General features: G+C 38.3%; 1 protein-coding gene across 1 annotated transcript in view; it reads right to left on the reverse strand.

Annotated features, from left to right (window-relative positions):
* NRXN3 (neurexin 3) overlaps positions 1 to 22,188 on the reverse strand; it is a 1,655,134-nt gene that overhangs the window by 139,818 nt on the left and 1,493,128 nt on the right. Inside the window, exons 18-19 of the mRNA XM_074365185.1 lie at positions 6,143 to 6,232; positions 704 to 1,011 (exon numbers count right to left, since the gene is read on the reverse strand). Of these exons, the coding sequence (XP_074221286.1) occupies positions 704 to 1,011; positions 6,143 to 6,232 (398 nt within the window). The remainder of the gene's footprint in view (positions 1 to 703; positions 1,012 to 6,142; positions 6,233 to 22,188) is intronic.

A 22,188-nucleotide genomic window follows, 5' to 3' on the forward strand; every position in this document is an offset into this window, starting at 1 on the left:
AAGCTTTAGCTTGGGTATAATTACTTTTAGGTGACAAAACAAAAACGTTACCACAAAATTAAGGACTCCCTACATAGCTAAACTCACACCTTCACATTTTCTAATGTAATTAGGATCTTCCTCAAATATAAAAGAAACAAAGTGGACAAAAAATAATGAGATATTAATCAACACTTAATATCAAAAACAGATACTGCATTTTATAAGGATTAGTTGAACCTCTAGCTTCAATTGCCCTTAATTTAATGCTACCCATTGGCCTGAAAAATGAACAATTCATGTCCCAGCAAAGCCATGCGAATAGCACTGAATTAGGATAAAGTCTTCTGCTGGTAACAAATTTTCCTTTCCGCTCTTTCCCTTTCTGCTATTGAAAAAAAAGGTAATAAAATGAGGAGTATTTCATAGTGAAAACGTTGTCCATTGCTCATTTTGAATAACAGCTTTACCATTTCAGGGATGACTATGATAGGAACATGATAGGAATAATAATCCATGAGTGCACACAAGACTTTTCTCACTTCTGTAACAATGACTTTGTCTTGCTCTATTCCTGGGTCTTATTACTATGAGCATCATCTGTGGGTATCCTTCCTATAAACATAGTAATTCAGACTCTTTAGCTACATAGCAACACTCATCATGATAGCAATGTCTCAAAGACAAAGATGCAGAATCAATTAATTTTTGGAGAAAAACCTACCTGAATGCTGGCTGTAGAGCGGTTCTTACGAGTTGTGGTAGTGGCCATTGTAGTGGTGGTTTCCATGACGGTGGTAGACATTTCTGGTGGCATGGAGGTCGTCTGTGTTGTTCCCAAGATTGATGGGACTTCTCCCACCAGCCGGACACTTCCATTGATTTTAATATTGGGGTTGTTCTCAGCTGCCATGTTCAGTACTTTCAAACCATCATAATAGAGCCCAGAAAGCTGGCCTTGGAAGAGACGTCCTTTATCCTTTCCACCGATGGCTATTTGCGCCTGGGTGTTGAAGATGGTTAACTGCCGGCCTAGTGGGTTGGGTGGAGGAAACATTATTATTCCCGTACATTTTTTTCTGTTTGCCTTACCTGGTCTGAATGGACCAGGCAATCAAAACATGTTTCCTTGAGCAATTGAAGGGGAAGAAATTGGATAACAAAAATTCAATACAAACATTGGCAAGTAACATTTCACTATGTTTATCTCTTCCACTGCCTAGCTGAAAACCCTAGATAACCTGAATAATTGAGTATTTGTTCACTAATTTCTTTATCATGAGGCAGGAGAAATCTTGGTTCAGTGATGAGCAGTATTGTAGTCTTCTTGGGTATGCAGTTGCGGATGAGAGAAAGAAAAACCTGAAATCAGGTGATGACAATAACAAATCATCAACACCTATTGTACTGATTTTTTAACCTACAAAGTGACATGATGAAAACTAAAAAGGATTATATATGGCAAATCAAAACTCAGTGAGGTAACTCAGAACACTGAATTAAAAAACTAGGTCTGATAATTCAGTTAAATTAACTGAAATTAGATTACAGTTAAGAGACTTGGATTCATTGTACATTTATAAAAGTAAACATTTTAGTCATCAAATACCTCATTTCGTAGAAATCTTCCTAATTCATACTATTCTATCCATACTTGCTATTAGACAAATATCATGACAGATCATTTCCTATCTTTATAATTTGGGGGAGGGGAGATGACATCACACAACTAAATCTCTGAGATGCGGAAAATAAGGAGGCATTGATAGTGTCAGTTGGGGAGAGGGGAAGAAAAAAGATGTCATTCAAAATCAATGAATTTTAAGGGGGGGGGGAGGTAGTGCTAAGGAAAAAAGTAACACATGAAACTGCTTAAATGATATTAAAGTATGTTAATAGATTAAAGAAAATAGTAGCTCACCTTATTTGAAGTTCCCATTTGGGTACAATTTATGCTTTTGTGGACAGAAAGCTATCAGAAAAAAATCATGGCAGGATAGAGCTTAGAATGGTGTAACTCAACTTATCTTCCCCCCAACTATTTCTACTTTTAAAAAACTCTGAATAGCTTTTTAAGAATAAGGCCTTCTGTGCTATTACTTCTCCAGATTATTTCCTTCAGCGTTTCCATTCAGAGAAGGATGAAAAAATATTTTTAATGAAATTAAATATATCCTTTTTGACTTTTTCTCCATTCTTAGCCAGTGATCAGAAAATGCTTCATTCATTCTTAATCTAATCATCCGAATTATTTTAGCTATAAATGACTGGGATCAATGTTCTGTTATAATTGCCTGTTTAATAAAAGGAAGTCTATTTTTAAAAGATGGAGGTTTTTGCTCTACAATCTCTAACATGAATAAAAGCATACTGTGATGTTTGGGCTCTAAACCTCTACCACCATTACATGGCCTTTAAGTCTACACAATGATTAGCTATCCTTGAATTTCTGGTATATAATGTGGAATCCTTTCTTAACGTATAAAAAAGGGTTGGAATGGAAGAGGCAGAGAAGGGAAACTGCATCTGCTCAGAGGCAACTCTTTGTACAAGAGCCAACTTGACTCACTGAATGACTCTAAAGGGTATGTTAGTCAAGAAGGATTTATAAATAACACCCCTTTGGAAAATGTAAAACACTACAGTGTGGAGAATTGGCCAGATAATTTTGTTATAGTGAAAACGATCTCTATAAAAATTCCTGGAGTATGGAAATGGAATCTACTGGCCTTAGTGATAAGAGAATTGCCCAGATCCTAAGGGTCCAATCAGACAGATCTACTAGATTTCCATTATTTCCCCACCAAGTCCTGCAGTGCCCAGTGCACTTGCATCATGGTCTATCCTTTGGCTTCTCATTTCTCACATAAGATGCAGCAGAAAGTTCAGTGCACGGTGACACCGGGTAATGGCCTGGAGCACATACCCCTTTACTGTTTATTTTTTGACAGTAGCTTTTCCTGGGAGCCCAAGCTTACTACAAAAGAAATGCCACAATGGAAGGGGAGAATAAATATGCACTCAGCCTTGCATAGGTGTTTGGAGTGGCTTAACATAGTAAGAAATTGCCTAATAGGAAATCTCTAGGGCTAAAATTCAGTACCTTAGGTAAGAGAGCCCCAATGCCTGGCTATCCCTCCCATTCACATAACAGTTAACAAACCATAACATTTGTTCCTTTCCTTTTTTTGTATACAGTCCAACACTGATGATCAGTTAATGGTTATAACGGATTATAGGTAGAAGATTTTATATTTCTAATATTTCCAAAAGTACTTCACACCTATAATGGTATCTTCATCTTATTTTCTTAGTGATGCTATTCTTTTAATGCTTACAAATAAAAAGGTCAGAGAATTGAAATGCAAAGTTGAATGAAATACACTGGCTAGAAATGATGGATTTCCTTTATTCTAGCCACAGTTCACTCCAAAAAGTGATCTTTGCTTGTTCAAGACTGATCCAAGAATGGAGAAAGGCAAGATATGTTTCCTGGGTTAGAAGATTAAACCACTGAAGTAATTGAATTTTTGTTTGCTTGTCTGTTTCATGGTTTATTCTGGCTAGATCGGTCTTTCTTCTGTTTCAAAACCCTTTCTTAGCCCTCTGTACCTTAGATTAGGTGGTTAATAGCTGGCAGGCACTAAAGGAATAGTGAGCTATTCAAGTCTCCTGCCATCTGTTCCTCTGATCAACTTCTCTCTCAGGTAAGCAGGAGTAAGTGAGTAAGTGAGAAACAACCATCGCTATCATCTCCCTACTGAAGGATGTAAGGGACTGAGCGGAGGAAGTTGTATCATTTGCCCAAATTCCTCAAAATCAATTCCAGATCTCCTTATCGAGACTCATTACAAGCAACTGTATTTTTTATAAGGAGAGACCATGATTGTATCTGTATCTCTATATCTCAATCTGATCATTGTTCTAGCATCAATAATACAAAATTTGGTTATAGCTCTAGTACAGGATTCGTAGCAGGTGACTTTGTGTTTTGTTTTGGGTGCCCATCCTCTTGGAAGTCATTGTTACCTCAATTGGACACCAAGTTCACATACTGCTTAAATCTTTGCACGTCTCCAGTCAGTGTTGCACAAAGACTAATTAATTAAACCTCAGAACACCCTTGGGGAATAGGCAGTATTATTTCTCCTCTCCTCAGATAGGAAATCTGAGATATAAAGAGGTTAAGTGGATTGTCTCGGGTCAGACAGTCAATAGTAGACAGAGTCAGAAAACAGACTTGGAAATGCTGTGACCCAGATCTCTTCTCCAATGACAGAAATAACCCCACAGGGGCATCCCAAGTACTTCCAAATACCTCTGCCTAATCATCTTTCTGGGTTTACCCTTTTCCACTCCTTGTCCCTACAAGGTCTTCTGGAATACACTTTCTATTTCTTTTGAAGGGCAAGTCAGGTGGACAGAGGAAGAGGTAAAGCAATAGAGCGAATAGATGTTACTTACCTAAATGAAGCAAGAAAGTAATTCTGGTTAAAACAATGTAGAAGAGAGGAAACTCCCAGTGTGCAAATAATTCTTTTCAATATTATTTGCATATACAAACATGCACATATTCAGTTAAGCTGGAATTCCTCCCTCCCTCCCTCCCACCTGAACCACCCCGACCTGGTCCCACCCACTCGACTTTGTTTCCTTGTGTGTTTGAAAGCATCCTTCTGTATGAAAGCCGGCTGATAACAATGCTATCGCAAGGAAAACTGAAAGCCTACTACGAACTTCATAATGATTTATACAAATGAAAATGCCTGGCATGCCATTGAACTTAGACTTCGAAAGGCAATGGAGGAAAATAAAATATTATTAACAGAAAGTTGAAAGAAACAAAAAAGTTTTCTCAGGCACATGAGACTCAGACATGCATCTAGTCATCCTATCCTTTTTAAGAAGTGAGGCAATCATCATCTTTAATGTTAAAGGGACTTTATGAGCTGGTGATTACTAGACAAAATTATTTGCTTTTTAGAGTTATTCTTAATTTATTTTTAATTAGACCACACACGTTAAAAACAGGGCAAACAGTTAAGATTCTGTGAGGATTTTCCGTGTTTAAAGGTCTGAATGTTTTCACGCCACTTAAAACTGTAGTTGTCCTCTGTTTTTTAAGTTGCATATTAATATACTCCCGTTACTTTTTATATATAACTCCATCAATTCTCCATATATTTAAAAAACTCACTTAAAGTCTTGAGACAAGTATAGTTTATATTGGCTCAGAAAAAAAAAAAAACAAAAAACAGAGTAAATAGCTTCTTAAAGAGAGAGTTATTTTGTTCATTGAAAGGTAATAGTTTACATCCAATGACTAGGAGCCACACAGAAAATTCTAACAGCAGGTATAACCGCCGCCCTCTTTTATTAACAAAGTGGTTGTTTTCTTCAGCAAATAAGAAACTTCTGGTTTTGCCTCCCATTAGTCTTTCCTTTTCGAACTCATTGTCCTAACCACGTACACTTTTGTTGCAGAAATGTCAAACACACAACGGGATCACACAACCAAAGTGTAAAATGAGTTTAATTTCTTTTAGTTTCCGTCAGTAATATATGAAATATATTTGCCTCTGTTAGTTTAAGGCTAAAGGCAAAATTCATCTTTCTTATTTTTTTCCCTCGTTTAAAAACAGATGTTAAAAAGAAAAAAAGCTTTGCACCCTTTATAATATTTGTTTTAAGCAGTTTAAGTTACAAGAGTCCATCTATGATTTTTTTGGTGGTGGTTGTTAACCATGCTACAGACAGTAAAGCCAAAACCGTCTCAAGATGTAAGTTTAAAAAGTGCTTTTTGAAATTTCTTTAGAAAGCTTTGGTATAAGAGGTAATTTAAAACAAATTAACAAATAATGTCATGCAGTGGTTAAATTGCCATAATACATTTCTTTTTTAAAGGTTCCTGGAATTTCTTGTTTGTGGTTGTCATGCTGATAGAAAGCTAGATGTTAGTCCCTTTAACTGTATTTTAATGGCAATGTATTATAGCATGATTTATCAACATATGGCAGGTGGAAGCTGACACAAATTATAATGAAAATTAAAACAGTCATTTATGCAGCAGGCGATTATCATTTAAGGAACATTTATTTGCAGGCTTTAAAAATGAGGGTTTAGAATCAAATGATTTTAAAATGAAAGTTTTAACGACAGTTACCTTTTTCCTGCAGCCACTCCTCTACGGGCCGGTTATATTTGAAGGGGATTTTCTGTTTTACCATTTGGAAGCGTTCATTATCAGTGTTGCCTTTAAAGTTTAAAAAACAGCTTAAAGAACAATCTGAAAAGTCAATAAGTCATTAAAAAAACATCCTAGATTTTGGGTGTGTTTTATGAAGTTTTTAGAGATAGAGATCAATTTATCTTTAGTGGAGGTGGAGTCGAAGTCACTCTGCCCTTGGTCGACAGGTTTGAGGTCAGGTTAGTCTTAGCTATGCAGTGCTCCATCACGTTTCGGAAACGTGGCTTGAGACGAGAATCGGTCAGAGGTTGGGTTTACCTTCACTCTTCTCCATCTCATTCCAGCCACACTTTGATTGGGTCAATGGAGGAACAAGGGTCCCCTTGACTTGTGAGTATCAGGTGAGTTTCATAATGAGGTAGGGGACTCTCAGTGTCTTAAGTCATGCATGTTCCACACTCACTCTACTGCATCCTCACTCCACGGGGCCATGCACATCCTCAGTCTCCTTTCAGGGGTTTGTAACTTCTCTACCTTCCAGCAGAGAAAAGCCAAAGAAAGCAACTTAAGCCTTGATGGCCAAAGGAATCTTCTTATTCCACAAAGGGGGCCCAGGCATCCCATCACCTATGCAAAATAGGTATAACATTACAGATAACTCTTGTTATCTCTATCCTTTTGTCCAGATTTTCTTCCCACAGTTTAAAATCAAAGGAACCCCAAAGTAAATATCTGTAAATAAAAGCAGCTAGAAATATACGGATACAGCACATTCAGACTTCTTGAGCAACTATATTTTATTACCATTAATAGACACAGGTTTTGTATGTTTACTCAGTCTCTCTTTCCTTCCTAATGAGGTCTTTCCCGAACGAGCATCCATTCAGAAAGCCTGTTAGGGATACTTCTTCCAAGCATGAAATATCTAATTAGTTTCAAGGCTCAAATATAATGCTTTTAACTGTTAGCATGCCCCTGTCTTCCTTCCTTAAATGTTGTTACCACCCTCGGATGGTTTGTCTAATTAGGACAGACTTGGAGAGTGGTGTTGTGGAGATACACCCTAATGAATATGCTTCAGACCACAAAATAATAAAGCCATGCTTTGGGAACCATTCTGTCTTGTTAACCAGCCTCAAAGCGATCAAGTAGAAGCTGGTGGATTCTAAGTTCCTTTTGACTCATAGTCCTACAGTACTGGAATACAGGGAAGCACAATCCAAATTATCAACATTAAAAGTGAAATAAAAATCTCAGAACAGAGTGGCTTGGAAACTATTTTTAAAGAAGTCTAAAAGCCAGAGACAGGGTGAGGGTTGAAGAGAAAAGCACCAGGTGAGTAGAAGCTTGTCCTGGCACCCCCATCCGAGGGAAGGCCCCACAGGTGACTGGACTAGCCCCTGCCTTCCGTGAGGGGTAGCACGGGAAAGGGGTGGCAATACCGCAAGATACTTCAGAGAGTCCTCATGGATTTCCCCTTTGAACGAGTTATTCTAAGAAGCTGACTCAGTATTCTCACTACCCAGAAATAAAAACAAACAAAAAACTCATGAAGAGAAGCAGCTATGGCTCTGTTTCCAGACTGCATTACGGGACCCTGTCTGGCCGGCAGAAAGCATACTACATTAACATATCAAAGGATAATGGGCAATGAATGGAAAGAACAATTAACAATTCTGGACAGCAGTATAGAATTTAAAGTTTTCCTCAAAGTCCTATTTCTCACAGAAACAAAAAAGGGAGGGTGCAGACTAGGAGAAAAACAAACAAACAGACAAAAAACCGGAAAGGCCTCTTAACTTCCCAGTGTTTCAATAAGCCCATGGTGAAAGAGTTTAGTTTTACCTGTTAATGCAAATACCAATCAGGGATCATGCTAATGATCATCCTGGTAGATCTGGGTGCACTGGATTCTAGTAATCCAAAACACCGTTGGCCACATGCTCACACATCCTAATAAAAAAAGGAACATGCACTTTTCCGCAAAGAACCTATACCTATGACTCTTAATCTTACCCTACAGGAGACGGGTATCGCAAGGGATGTCATCCGTCTTTGTAAGCTCTGACCTCTCTCAAGTTTCAGTCACAACAACATACTGAGAAATTGAGAAATAGCAAATGGGTTATGCCAGATTCACCTTGACTGTATTCTATTACTTTGGGCTTTCTGTAACTGTCACTGGTTCCAATATTAAATATAGTAATGACCTTTGTTCCACTCACTGCAGAATGGATTATCGAAGTCAATAGCAAATAGAAAGCTAAATATTTTTAGTAACACTCAGAAGTCCAAACTGATAATTCTGTATGCACCAACTTAATGAAGAAGCTACACTGATTTACTTCTTCCACAAACAGAGGGGTCTTGGTCCTCCTAAGCACCCCTCTTCCCCATCCACTCTCTGTCAATCATAAAGCTCCATAGAAATTCATTTTGGAACATGGTATAGGCTAGAAAAATAAGAAGCTATGTTGGATAATCAGTAAGTGATATGTTTGTTGGGAGGACAGCATAGCCATGATTCAACCTTAGACCTTTCTGACAGTGAAAGAGAGAGAGTCATTCTTCTCCATCTCAGCTTTAAAGACATTTAGAAAGAAGTTTTAAGTTTTCCACACCAGATTCATAGTATCTGGCACTAGGGATAGCAATCTTGCATACTGTTAAGAGTCGTGAGAGATGGAAGGTCTTTTGGAAAACCAAATCGGTTTAAATGGCCACATTAACATTGTTCTTAGTCTCTTTTCATGTTCTTGTTGGTTTTTATTTTAATTTATCTCAAACATTAGTGAGAAATGTTTTAGAAACATGTGCATGAGAATGAGTTCATTTGCCCCGAGCCCCATTTGCTAGACTGACTGAAGAGCAAACAACATTCTAAATATAAGAATTCATACACAGGGACTACTCTGAAAGCTGAACAAGCCTCGACAAATTCATATACATTCATATGAAATCCTCACTGACATTTAGTTGTACATTTCATATAGCAACCAATATGAAAATTTAAACAAAGACTAAAATCAATTCTTCAACACAAAGTGATGCTATCCTCAAAAAAGAATGGCCTTATGAATAGTAATGTCATAATGTCATTAAAAAGAGGCGTATGTGCATTACTAATTAGACCAAAAAATGTAATGACTGCAGTTCTCAAGCACACTGAGAAACCTTTAAATTGCACTAGGAGATCCTTAAATTACTTATGTGGATCAGACACTCACCTACATGGAACTGAATTTTGGAAAAAAAACATTAGTCATATTTCATTCTATTTAAAATAAAAGTTAGGGGTGTGTGTGTATATCTCCATCTACTCCTTTTTTTTTTTTATACAATTGGCCTCTTATTGTCATTTGCTTTTGTAGTATTGGTTCTATTATCAAATATTTCAGCTTCCGGAGACACCTACAACATGCACTGTTGAATTACAGCAGTGTGGAGAGCAGAGAGCTCTGATGTGAAACTATTAAGGCCCAACTGGTTCATACCCATGGCTCCAACCTTTATGCAGAAATAGCACACACTTACTACATTTGGGTTAAACCGCTTAGGATGAAAGGAAAAGAGAACAGAGGAAGATAAGACAAAGAAAGCAAGCTGACCCTTGAATAATTTCCCAATACATCAGTCCCTCCTTAAGGTCCCAAAGATGTAAAGTTGAAACTGGTTCATGGCCCCAAAGAAGTAAAAACTGTTTCAGTTGTAGAGCTTAAAGACAGAGAGAACTCTTGTCTAGCTCAGAAAGTAACTTTTACAATATCATTTTTATACTCTATTGGTCCAAACATAGATCCTATTCATTAGAAGCTATACTAATTTTCCTAAACCAATAATCAGTACAGCGTAGGAGCTATGGCCATGGGCTCTGGAGACAAAGCTGGCTTCGAGTTTCAACTTTAGAAGCTTATGTGGCCTTGTGTAGGTCACTTAGCCTCGGTTTCCCACTTCCCGATTCACCAGACGACCAGGTATAAGACATTAAGAGGTAGAGTATACACAGAACCTGGGATATAAAAACCTACTTTATTTGAACGATTTTTACTGATATAATTCAACTCTTCCTTAATAATCAAAAGGAAGCACACTTATTCCGTGGGGTGCTTTCACAGTCTCAGAACGTTTCCAGGCCTTCATTCAAAAGATGAACCATATTACATTTGGTCCCACAAAGGTTTTCATCCAAAGATTAACTGACCATAGAAAATGAAGCATCCTGCATATCTTCTAAATCTCCTGGTTGCTGCTTTTTATATTTCTGTATTTTCTAAAATATACTCAGCTAACCCCATTTCCAAATCGAAGTGGGTTTCTAAAACCACTGAAAGGAAAAGAGCAATTCAGGCATTGACAAATGTGATTTCTTGGTCCAGCCACAGTTAATGATGATGTACTGTTGCTAAGCCGAGGAAGAGTTGCTTAAAGGTTCTGGCAATTTGCACCGGGTTGGCAGAAAATGCTTTCTTGCAGGTAGACTGTTAATACCACCTGAAATGTAGTCAAGCACATGGATATGCTAATAGGAATATTGTAGCAACATTCATCTGTGCAAAATTAATGCCAGAGGTATTTTTTTGCGTTTTGTTTTGAGTCTTGGAATAAAGGAAGGAAAAGTTTTCTTTATTGCTTTGTTGACACTAAAAAATGAGACTGCGGGTCTAATGAACAGTCAGGGAATGAATACTACATATTAGAGCCAGAGGCAAAAGAAAATTGATGTGGGTAGGATCAAGGAGTAGGGCATTTCAGAGGTTCTTAGAATGTCTCTCTCCCCAAAGAACACTTTGTGAGTTTCGAAGCAAACATCAGACACTAAAGACAAGGAACTGGGGAGACTCTCCGAGCTCGGCTCTGGTCTTGTTCCTGGTGTTGACCCAGATGAACTCTCTTAGAGTCAAAAAGTGGGGTGTTGTGTTACCCAAAGGGTATCTAGAATGTTCAGACACTTGTAAGTGATGGATGGACCTCAACAAAGAATTAATATCCTGTATTTATAAGGTGCCTTTCGATCAAGGAGCTCAAAATGCAATTATAAGCATCACTTCATTAATCCTCACAACACACCTTTGGGGCTGAAGAAAAAAAGAACTATTTGTATGTTGTGAGCCTTGATCCTTTATTGTGCCAAGGTAAAGAAATTAATCTCTTGGAGCAGAAAACTGATCGGCTGGGGAAGTAAATTAATAGACTCAGAGCACAAAGGCATTATTAAGTAAGGGAGCTTTTCCAGACTCACTTACGTGGTTCCAGGAACCAGGGAGAACCACCTTTCTGAAGTGATGAGATGTTACCCCTAGAAAGCAGCGTGGGTCACCCAGGCACGCACGGCTGGGCTGATGAAGCACACTGCCTCCTTTCTTCTTGGTGTGTTCAGGAATGGAAAATACATGTGGACAGACATATTAATTCCTTCCTATTTCATAACATTGATCTACCATCTCTAGGCTCGAGAGCTGAGCTGTTTAAGCAAAGATGGCTCAGACATGAACGAAAAGAGCATTGGCTGTGGAACCTTTCAAACGTGAGATGCAGTCCTAGCTCCGCTATTTACCAGTTCTGTGAACTCGCACAATTTTCTTAGTCTAGATGTCTCAGCTTCCTCATCTGCTCAAAAACTATGCATGAAGACAGCAATGCCTACATCACAAGATTTTTGTACAAATTAAATGCAATAATCCACGCAAGGCGCCCACGGGAAGTTGGAGGAGCCTGGGAATGGAGAGGGTCTGGTATTTATTTTAGCTCTCAGGGGATGAGAGCGAGGACGGTGCTAGAGAAGTAACCCTGGTGCTCTGCGTCCAGTTGTCCAAGTGACTGTGGCCCTCTTGCTTGACCTTTGTCAAGGCTGGCTGAGGTGAGTTTGTGTGCAAACATGTTAACATTGAACTTCTCTTTCATATCCCAAATCTAAGTCAAAGTGCCGTTTCGGCTGAGGTGTTATAATACTAAAGACCACTTACCCTGATGCAATAATTAGAACATGGATCACCAATCCCTACCCTTTCTTTGTAGTTTGAAGCCATTTTCAACTCTCTTCCTGAAGCTCATTGCTCCTGGGCTTTCTCTTTATTTAATCCTCATTCATTAAGGATACTTTCAATCCCAGAAAGATTAATAAAACAAGGTCCAGGTGACCACAGTATTTTTATTTGCTTGCAGAGTTTAAGAGAATATTTCTAAGTGATAGCTACTAGAGCTTTCCTCCTGATGGTAGGTCTAACAGTTACTCTTTATTTAAGATCCACTTTCAAAATGACATGCCATAAATTAACAAAACAAAACTGACTATAAAATTTGCTTTCCTTCCTCAAATGGTGTCACTCTTCTCCTATAATTATTCCAAAATACGCTCTGAAGCTAGGCTAGTCAATTTCAGTATAGATTTTTGTCTAGTTCCTTTCTGATTAACTTGTTAAGTATATCTACGTCTTGGTGTGTCTTTAAGCTTTAGTTTCTCCATGTATAAAATGGAAATTTTAATAATATTATCAAACGAGAATTGTAAGTATAATAACATAGGGTGGCTGTGAGAATTACCTGAGAACTAAGTTTATGGGAAGCACTTAGCATGGGGTGTGGTACAACACGAGTGCTCAGTATTTGACTTGTTACTATTGTTGTTACTGCTATCATTGTACCTGATTCAGAAGGGTTAAACAAAAAAGAAGGCAAATCTAAGATGTACTTCACTACCCAATTTTTAGTGTCAAATCTTTTCAAGTTTCTTTTTCAACATAAAACCTTACTGTTCGGTCTTCAACCTTTTGACCTAAAATCCTTTCAAGATTCCCCCAAGTGCCCTTCATTTTGTCACATATTTTGTCCACTGTTGCAAAAGGTGCAGTGCCATCCTGGGGTTCGCTCTGTCCCACGACCCATTCCTTCCTGCATCCCTCCCCTCTGTGTGATCTCGCTGTTCCTCCTTAGCCTTGTTGTTTTCTTTCATTTCTCTCTAAATGCCTTCCTTCCCACCCACCCCTCAGTCCCATTTCCTTTCATTCCTCTCATGCAGAGAACATCAAACTCAAAGTTTTAAAGCCAGAATGCTAGAATATTTGGTTTAAAAAATATATATATGCTCATTCAAATACACATGCGCCATGTCCCTACACAGCTCAGAGGACAGACAGGAGGTTTGGAAGGACAGCCTCAATAGACAACAGTTAGGAACATTTTCATCCTCGTGAATAGGAAAGTCACACCAATAGCAGCATCTCTGAGGCCATGATAAATTTAGATCTTAGGGAATCTCTGGTGTTTATAAATTATAGTTCTTCTAGACTAACCTTGAACCTCATGCCTACAAATGAATATATGGTTCCCAAAGGATCTAAAAACAACAGTCACTGGATCACATAGCCCCCACCCTTGACCTGATGAATACACTGGTTTACAACAGTTGTTTAAACAACCATACTTCAGCACAGTCATATATTAGGCTTGTTTACAACTCAAGCCCAAGAAAGTTTCCAATTAAATTGCTTCCAGAAGTTTGTGCCATCTTGCACTCATGCAATATGCTTCATGAACTGCAAAGTAGGACTTTAATTACAACCCATTAAATTTATTCTTTTTTGTTTCATAACAGCATTCCAACCTGAGAAGAAAATGTTTAACTCTAGGTCTTTCGTGTCTTGTAGCAGTTTTGTGTCTCCTCACAAGTTTGATAAGCATAGTTTTTGAGCACTCATTTCAGACCCTGAAGAATTTACAGAATAGGAGGATTATGTGGTGGCTTTAAAATATTTACAAATTCTTTGAAACTCTTCTCTGTAAGAGGTGGAGCTTGATTCTCTTACAGGTGGGCTGGACCTGGTGACTCAATTCTAAAGAATAGGACATGGTGGAATTGACGATGTATGACTTTTAGAGACTACATCGGAAAAGGCACTGTGACTTCCTCCCTCTCTCTCTGTCATGGCTCATTCTGGGGAACCAGTGCTGAGTCATGAGGATACTTCAGAAGCCCTATGAAGACACCCACATGTCAAGGAACTAAAGCCACCAGATCCTCCAGGGATAGGTAAGCCTTGAGATGACTTCAGCCCTTGTCGATATCTTAACTTCAGCTCATCAGACACTTGTATACAGAACCACTCAACTTGGCTGCTACCAAATCCTGACCTACAGAAACAGTGAGATAACGAAAGCTTGCTGTTTTGAGCCACTAAGTTTCAGGGTAATTTGTTACACAGCAATAGACACAGAGTAAGTAGGGAGTTTAATCTGGCTGTTTCAGTTCAACCAGAAGCAGTTCTCCTTAAGATGCTGTTCTAGGTCTCCTTACATTATACTTTTTTCAGGGAAATGAAGATGCTCTACATTATAACATACTTCTTGTTGGCCAATTTGCTAATGCTATCCAAAGGGAATTTAGACTATTTTGATAAGACTTGCTTTGAAAAGCCCATGCCATCACCAGAGTCTTTGTTAAATATGGTTAAATGTACACCAACTTATCTGTCTAATAAAGCACTTGAGAATTTGTATGTATCAGTTCCAAATTTAAGAGGTCCATCTTTTTATGCAATGTAAAATTTAGGATACTTTTCTCAAACTAATTTTCTATTCTGATTGACTCCCATCATTGTTCCTGAATGAACATTCACAGGGGCTTGGAGTTCAAATTTCTTTAGCATCCTGAGACATTACTCATCCAAGATCCAGAGATTTGAGCTCCTTGGAGGAACTCTAGTACCATTTCCTCAGCTTTTAGGAGGACTACTTTCCCTATTTGTTTACCATAGCCTTTCCAGTCGGAAAAAAATTCTCCAAGCTAGAGAACTTGTTGGGGACAGGTGAACACATGAGGGTGTGGAGGGGTGAGGGTGAGGGAGAGGCCACATAACCACGGAGGTCTCTCTTAAGCAAATGGTTTTTTGTGCTTCATAATTACAAAGCAGCTTCTGGGAGTACCATTCATTAGAACTTGAAGTTTATTATTTCGAGAGGAGACTACAGTTTTAAGGTTGAGGTGACCTCAAAGATCATCTAAGAGATATATTTTCCCTGTTTTAATGTTTCTCAAACTTTCACTTAGAACATCCTTAGAAACAGGACTCCTAGCATGGGCAAGCATCAGACAGTGTAGATCTTGAAGACACCCTCCCCCTACAAAGGTATTAATTAAAGAATTGTCTATACTCCTATTTGCTTGGTTACATGGCATTTCCAAGGCTTTTCAAAAAATGAACCAGTTGGCAGCCACGCATCATTTACTGCAAGATTCAAAGGTCAGGTATACACTACTACAATATGGTACAAGAATCAGAATTTTCCCAGTGACGTAATAACCCGAGGGAATACAGTCAGTGTACTATATCTTGAATTCACACACTACCTTGTTAACTCTACTTGGCAAATTAATTCAAATTGATTTGTTTGTGAGAACTGCAGCATGGCCTCAAATCTGGCTACAAACAAAGTATAATGATAAACAACAATGAATTCAGCTCAGAGAAAATGTCTAATGTAAAGATCAGGATGGGGCTGTTTTTATAACATAACTGATTTTGTTAATAAAAAAAAAAGGAAGAAAAGAAAGAGAGAACATAGCCTATGCAAACAAAACACATTTTATAAATGAAACTAACATATCATAAATACCCTGTACCAAAGGCAGATAAAGTATTTGAGAGCATCCAAGAGGAAATGACAAAAACAAAGATTAGAAAAATTTTAAATGGACATTTAATTTTTTAAAACACAATTAACTAACTCCATTTTGTTGGCATATAGTTGCTCATAGTAGCCCCTTATGATCCTCTGTATCACTGTGGTGTCGGTTGTAACTTCTTTTTCATTTCTGATTTTACTAATTTGGGACCTCTCTCTTTTTGTCTTGATGAATCTGGCTAAAAGTTTACCAATTTTGTTTATCTTCTCAAAGAGCCAGAATGGAAAAGAATCTGAATGTATATATGTATGTGTGTGTGTGTGTGTGTATGTATATATGTATGTATATGTATATGTATATATGTATGTATATGTATAACTGAATTGCTCTGCTGTACATCTGAAACTAATATTGTAAATCAACTACACTTCAATAAAAATCAAAATTAAAAGAAACACCATTAACTCAATTTAAGGCAGAAAGATGACGTAATGAGAAAAAAGAAAAAGAAAAAAGAAAATTATGTGATATGTCAGAAAAGCCAAGATTAATGCCAAAATGTCATATCCTAAAGGTAAAAAAAAAATAAAAGGACAGTGAAAGCCATCAGTTTCCAAACTCAGTTTGAGGCTTTGAGAATTGAGAGGGAGAAAGTTCAAGAGGAAAATAGAGTTACAACAGTGAGAACGTTTCCCAAGCTGCCAGCATGTTAAATTGCAAAAGAGTAACAATCCCTTTCCAATATCCCTGTCCTTTTCACAGGGGGACTTTGTCCCTCCTCCCATCAGAGGCTGAGTCTATTTTTCCACTCCTTGATTCTGGGTTCACTCTGAGATTTGCTTTGTTTGGCACAGGGCATACTAGTGAATGTGATGCAAGCAGAAGTTTGAACAGCCCTCCTTGCATGTTGGTGCTCGTCTCTCATGCTGGTAGAGTCTGAGTCTGAGTCCGCCGTATGAAGAAAGCCTGTCTAGGCTCCCGGAAGATGAGAGACCGCAAGAAACCTAATAATAATGGAATTGAGTAAAATTTTGTTGACATAAAAGCCAAGGAGGAGATCTCAGACAGATCTATTCCCTTGGTGGAAAAAACAAACTATCATCTGTGATATTTCAAATTACACTAGTCAAATTAGAGTAGTCCATTTTGTGTAGAAATTTCTAAACCAACCAGGGAAGTGGACCAGATGACCTAGTGTTTTTCACCACTCTAATTGCTAGGTTACTTTGAAATTTACTCTTTCAGAAACTGACTTTTATCTTTGCAATAATGATCCAAGAGATTAAAAAAAGGCCTTTGAGTGACTCGGTTTGCCTACTCAAGTTCACGCAATATCTATTGATGTAACGTTGCTGCCTTGTCAAAAAGCACTTAGAACATTGGTGCATATAAGGTATAATAAGGACGAGAGATGAGACAGGTGAGAATAGAACATGCAGTTTTCTTGGTTTCATGTTTTCATTTCTGATTTTCACGGAAGGTGGCTTATTTAAATCACACTGGAATCCTCACAAGTATCTAGACTTCTGAACAGGGATTGAAATTTCCCATCTAACCAAATTTCAAGGATGCTGTCCAAAGATTTATTTTCTTTGTTTTTTTCTTTCAAAGATTTACTTTTGAGTGTGATTCAGAAAGGAAAACCTAGACAAAGTGAGTAGTAAAGATATACATAGATTTCCTCCTTTTCCTGTTGGACTTGGATACGTTCTCATTGAATAATGGTCCGATTCCTATTAGTCAGTTCCTAGCACAGGGATTTACGGAGATGGATGCCCAATAAGTACTTTTAAAGAAGAATCTGAATGGTTTCTGTTAACAAAGGAATGTGGATACTAAGGTTGCTGCTGTCCCTAGAGGTTGGCTGTGTCGTTGGGATTTCAGCCGGCATGACACGTACAAAAAGCAGTGAGGTCTGAAGGTTCACAGTTATTGCTCAAACCCTTCAGTCCTCTAGTCAACACTTTGCTGGTTCTAAGTAGCTGCAGTGGGGGGAGTGGCACCAATCAAGGATCAAATCCAGAAGAGAGAAGAACCAAGTGCACTTCTACTGATTGTTCTCTCTGACCAGAAAAAAATTAAAGCAATTGTAACTCGGCAGAATGAGGCAGCTCTATAACCATGCAGCCACAGAGTGAGCTGGATTTACTGGCTGAAAAGTTCATTCATGTTTTGGCCTATGTGTTTATGGGCAACGTCTATAACTACTGTTGCATTTCAAGGAGGCTACCAGGAAGGTGGGCTTGGAGCACGTGCTGCGGATGAACTGCACGCAGTTCCTGAGAGTGGAAACAAGACTAGAGCCTTGTAAAGATCTGGGATCAGGGCTGATCAGAACCGTGAGTCAAAGTGTTGGCACAGGACCTCACTGGCTTCAGTTGACTTACTTCAAGAACAGATCTATTAAGAGTATTTCAAAATTCCCTTTATGGGCCTACTTGGAGCCCAAAATTCTCTGAGGCCATATTGGGAGAAAGTCGCAAAATGAAGCAGAACTATTAGATTTCACTTGGTTTATCTCCTCCAGGAGATCTCAGTTGCTCCCTGAGAACAAGAGATTCTTTTCTATGGATTGCCTTCATTTTTACCTCTCCTGGAGGTTCAGCCCCACCCTTACCACACAGAAAACTCAGTAAAAATATCCAACTATTCATTTTGAAAGTCTAAAAGCATTTCAGTTCTATTTCAGTTTGTACTTCACTTATATAAAGTCCTATTTTATTTGAAACAGTCAGCATCTCACAAGAGTTTTATATAGGTTTTAAAATGAAGTAATAAGTATTTCTAAACCTTGGCCGTCTGAGAAGAGTTAGATTTACTTTTACTTTACATTTATATTCATTTTAGATTTATATTTAGATCTTTTTAACTTTAGTAAATGCCTAAATGTTCTCCTTCCTCCCTTTTATCATTTTATCTAAGTACACCGGGAAATCTACCCTTTGAGACCTGCAGAGAGTCATCTAACCAATGTAAAGATATTTTAATAAAATCAGATTTAATTGTTTCAACAAAGAAAACTTTTCCAGTAAAATCTTAAAAGCTATCTGTAACAAAACATTTGATATTTTTCTACTGCTTTTAAACTGGACTCAAGTATATTTAATGCTTGTAAAGGACGCTCTTTATCTTGGTGTAGATTGTTATTGTGACTATGAAGACAATAAAATCAGCAGTCATCTCCGATAATCTCAGCAGTTTAACATTTATTGAGCATGTAATATACAGCCACTTTGCCTCAAAAAAAGAGAGGAATTAACAAAACTGTGATCACTCTGCTTGAGCTATCAGGAGCCAAGTCTGGCGGTATATGCTGCTTATTCTGGTGGTGGGAACTTTGACTTTTGATTGATAACTTTATTCCCATCAATCTTAGGGTGGGTAAAATGTGAACAGACCCCTCTCTTGCATAGATAAAATCTGGTCTTAGTTTGGTGCTTTAAAATTTATTTTACACTTGTCATGCTTGTGTGTACATACCTGATTCTTGTTCCTTCAGTAAATATGAGGACAAATTCTGAAATCTCTAAAACTCAACAGCAGGAAGTGGGCTGAGTCACATCTAAGGAGAGTGCACTTTCGTAACAGCAGATTGATGGCCGGAAATGGAGCAGAATTTCAAGCAGGACACTCTCATTGGCAGGTTAGGGACAGCCAAGAAAATGAAAAGAACGCTTTCTACGACTTGGAAGATAGACAAATCAGGGAGCAGGGAGAAGACAAGATACACTCAAGGAAGTCAGTTGGCACCTTTATACAGAAGGGCTATGGAAAACGGGTCAGGGCAGCTAAACCAGTGGCTAACAAAATACCCAGGAATTCCAGAGGAAAGTATGCAACTTCCCTCAGGGCAGAGGGAGAAAAGTGTATCTGGACAGCCACGACCTAACAGCTACTAAGCAGAAGTAGCAGAGCCAGAGAAATAATTGAGCTTCCTGGTTGTTACTTTCAAATCTTGCTCTAAGCAATGCACAGCATAACGTAAGTAAAGGTAAATTAAATCCATGTCTGTGGTGTTCACTTAAGAAAGTCGTGTATGGTTGGTTTTTGTGTGTTTGTTTAAGCACAGGTAAATGGACTGCCTGTCCCACTGACATACTCCTCCATTTCCTTATTCTAAAAAACTAACCTCACCAGTGGGTCTAAGCTACTCTACGTAGAAGGACGAGTCTCTGTGTCTCTTGGGATTTAACTCATCCATTTAGAGATTATCTTTCTCCCTTTATTCCAAACAGAGATGAGAGTCCATAAAAATTAAACTTATGGATTAGTAAAAACAGAGCTATAGGCTTCAAAATACACATAATCTAGATCAGAGGTCCTCCAACCACAACAAAGTGGCAAATCCAGCTCATGACAGCTTGTTTCTGCTTATTGTTTTATGAGAACACAGCCACGCCCATTCATTTATGTATTGTCTGCTGCTGGTTTTGCACTGTAACTGCAGACTTAAATAGCTGCGACAAAGACCTTAAGGCTTGCAAAGACTACAATACTTATCATCTGGCCTCGTACAGAAAAAAGTTTCTCTAAATAAAGGTGTCGGGGTCTCTATGCCTATATTCAAATCCAAGTTGGCCCTATCACCTACTGATTATCTGATACTGGAGAGTACGTTACTTAACCTTACTGAGACTCAGTTTCTTCACCTCTAAAATGGGAATAATATTAGAATTCCTTTCCAGGATGCTGTAAGAAATATTCAATATAATAATCCATAAACCCAGCAAAGAATAAGCACTATATCAATATTATCTATTGTTAAATAATAGTATTCCCCTAAAATCCTTTATGCAAGGATACTTTGCACTACCCTACCCCTTCTCCAGGATATACAGCTTTCAGACACCGATAGGCATTTGGAATTAAGATTGCACCACTGAACTCTGAAAAATTCACACTTCTATGATGTGATTGAAATGAAGACAAATCTAGTTTAATTAAACACTGAGCCTGGCGGCTGTGCATCAAGCAGAAGCACATTTCTAGTAAATGTTTAATAATGTGATTGCAGAGTGTACTGCATGCTCTGCGACGTGAGAAACAACAGTAAGTCTGCATGTGAATTTACATCTGTCAACCAAATGAATTTGAGTTTCACATACAGTGCCAACTGGAAAGCTCCTGGGATACAGACGGAAAAGTAGGACGGAAAGGGACAGGGGAGCAGGAAAAACATATCTGTGTAGAACCCCAATGTTGACACTCTCTGGCACTGGGACTACAACAAATGTGCTCAAATTCCCTGAGCCTTGGTTTATTCATTTGTAAAAGAGGGAGATTGATATTTCTCTCCTGCAATCATCGAGCAGGTTACACTAAGTGAAACAATGGATGAAGGATGCCCGCCCATTAGTTTCCTCAGTGTGAAAGGCGTAGGTTGTCATGTCACAGTCCATGCTTGTGTATGTCTAGGTAGAGTTTGTTAGCATTGTCCTAGAAAGCCCAAAGTCACAGCCCAGATTCCATCCCATGCCCACGCTTGTCTGGTCCTCAGGCTCCTTCAGGCACTAACATGTGCCACTGAACCCAGATCTCACCTGACTGAGAGCACCCTCTTGCACTATTTGGAACTTCAGATACAATGCAGTGTAGAGCATAGAAGCATTAGGTTTGTCTTCTAAGAGCTACAGGCTTGAATTCCAGGTCTTCATGTACTAGCTTATGACCCTAGGATTTAATGTCATAAACCTCCATACTCCCATTTGTAAAATGATGGTAAAAATAGCCTCTACCTCATAAGCTATTGTGAAGATTTAATATAAGAACTCAGTTCAGTACCTGGCACTGAATAAACTGCATGATATAAGTATTAAAACTGTCTTCTTGTGTACATGCATTTCTCTTCCACTAGACTATAAGATCCTTGAGGGCAGGGGCTATGTTTTATTTCCCATCATATACTCATCACCTAGCATGGATCCACATGTAAAAGAGATTTTGAATAAACAGTAATTGAATGGTGGATAAATGAATTTATAAGGAGATTACTCCACTCAAACCCACAACACGGATAGAGTATGAGGGATTAATAACATATATATATATTTTTTGTGTAAAAGGCAACATCAGTTAATAAAAAGACTTTTGAAGTGTTTCTGCTGTTTGAAAATGCCATATAAAATTTTTTTCCTGGCCCATTATCCACTTGTTTTGCTATAACCTTTAGCTTTTGGCTTGAATTGTCGGTTTTAAATTCTGCACCTGGGCCCTAAGCGTGCTTATGCAGCACTGTATCTCCACCATCAGCATTTGGCGAACCCCTCCATCCCGGCCAACACAGAGCATCAGGGGTCTTACTGTTAGGCTGTAAACGTACCATGTGAAAAAGAGACGCAGCTCATGGGGCAAACTGTAACTATCACCGGGAATCTAATTCAATCCACGTTGACTCCATGAATTG

The sequence above is a fragment of the Camelus bactrianus genome, chromosome 6 (genome assembly GCF_048773025.1).
Source record: "Camelus bactrianus isolate YW-2024 breed Bactrian camel chromosome 6, ASM4877302v1, whole genome shotgun sequence".
Classification (NCBI taxonomy): Eukaryota; Metazoa; Chordata; class Mammalia; order Artiodactyla; family Camelidae; genus Camelus; species Camelus bactrianus.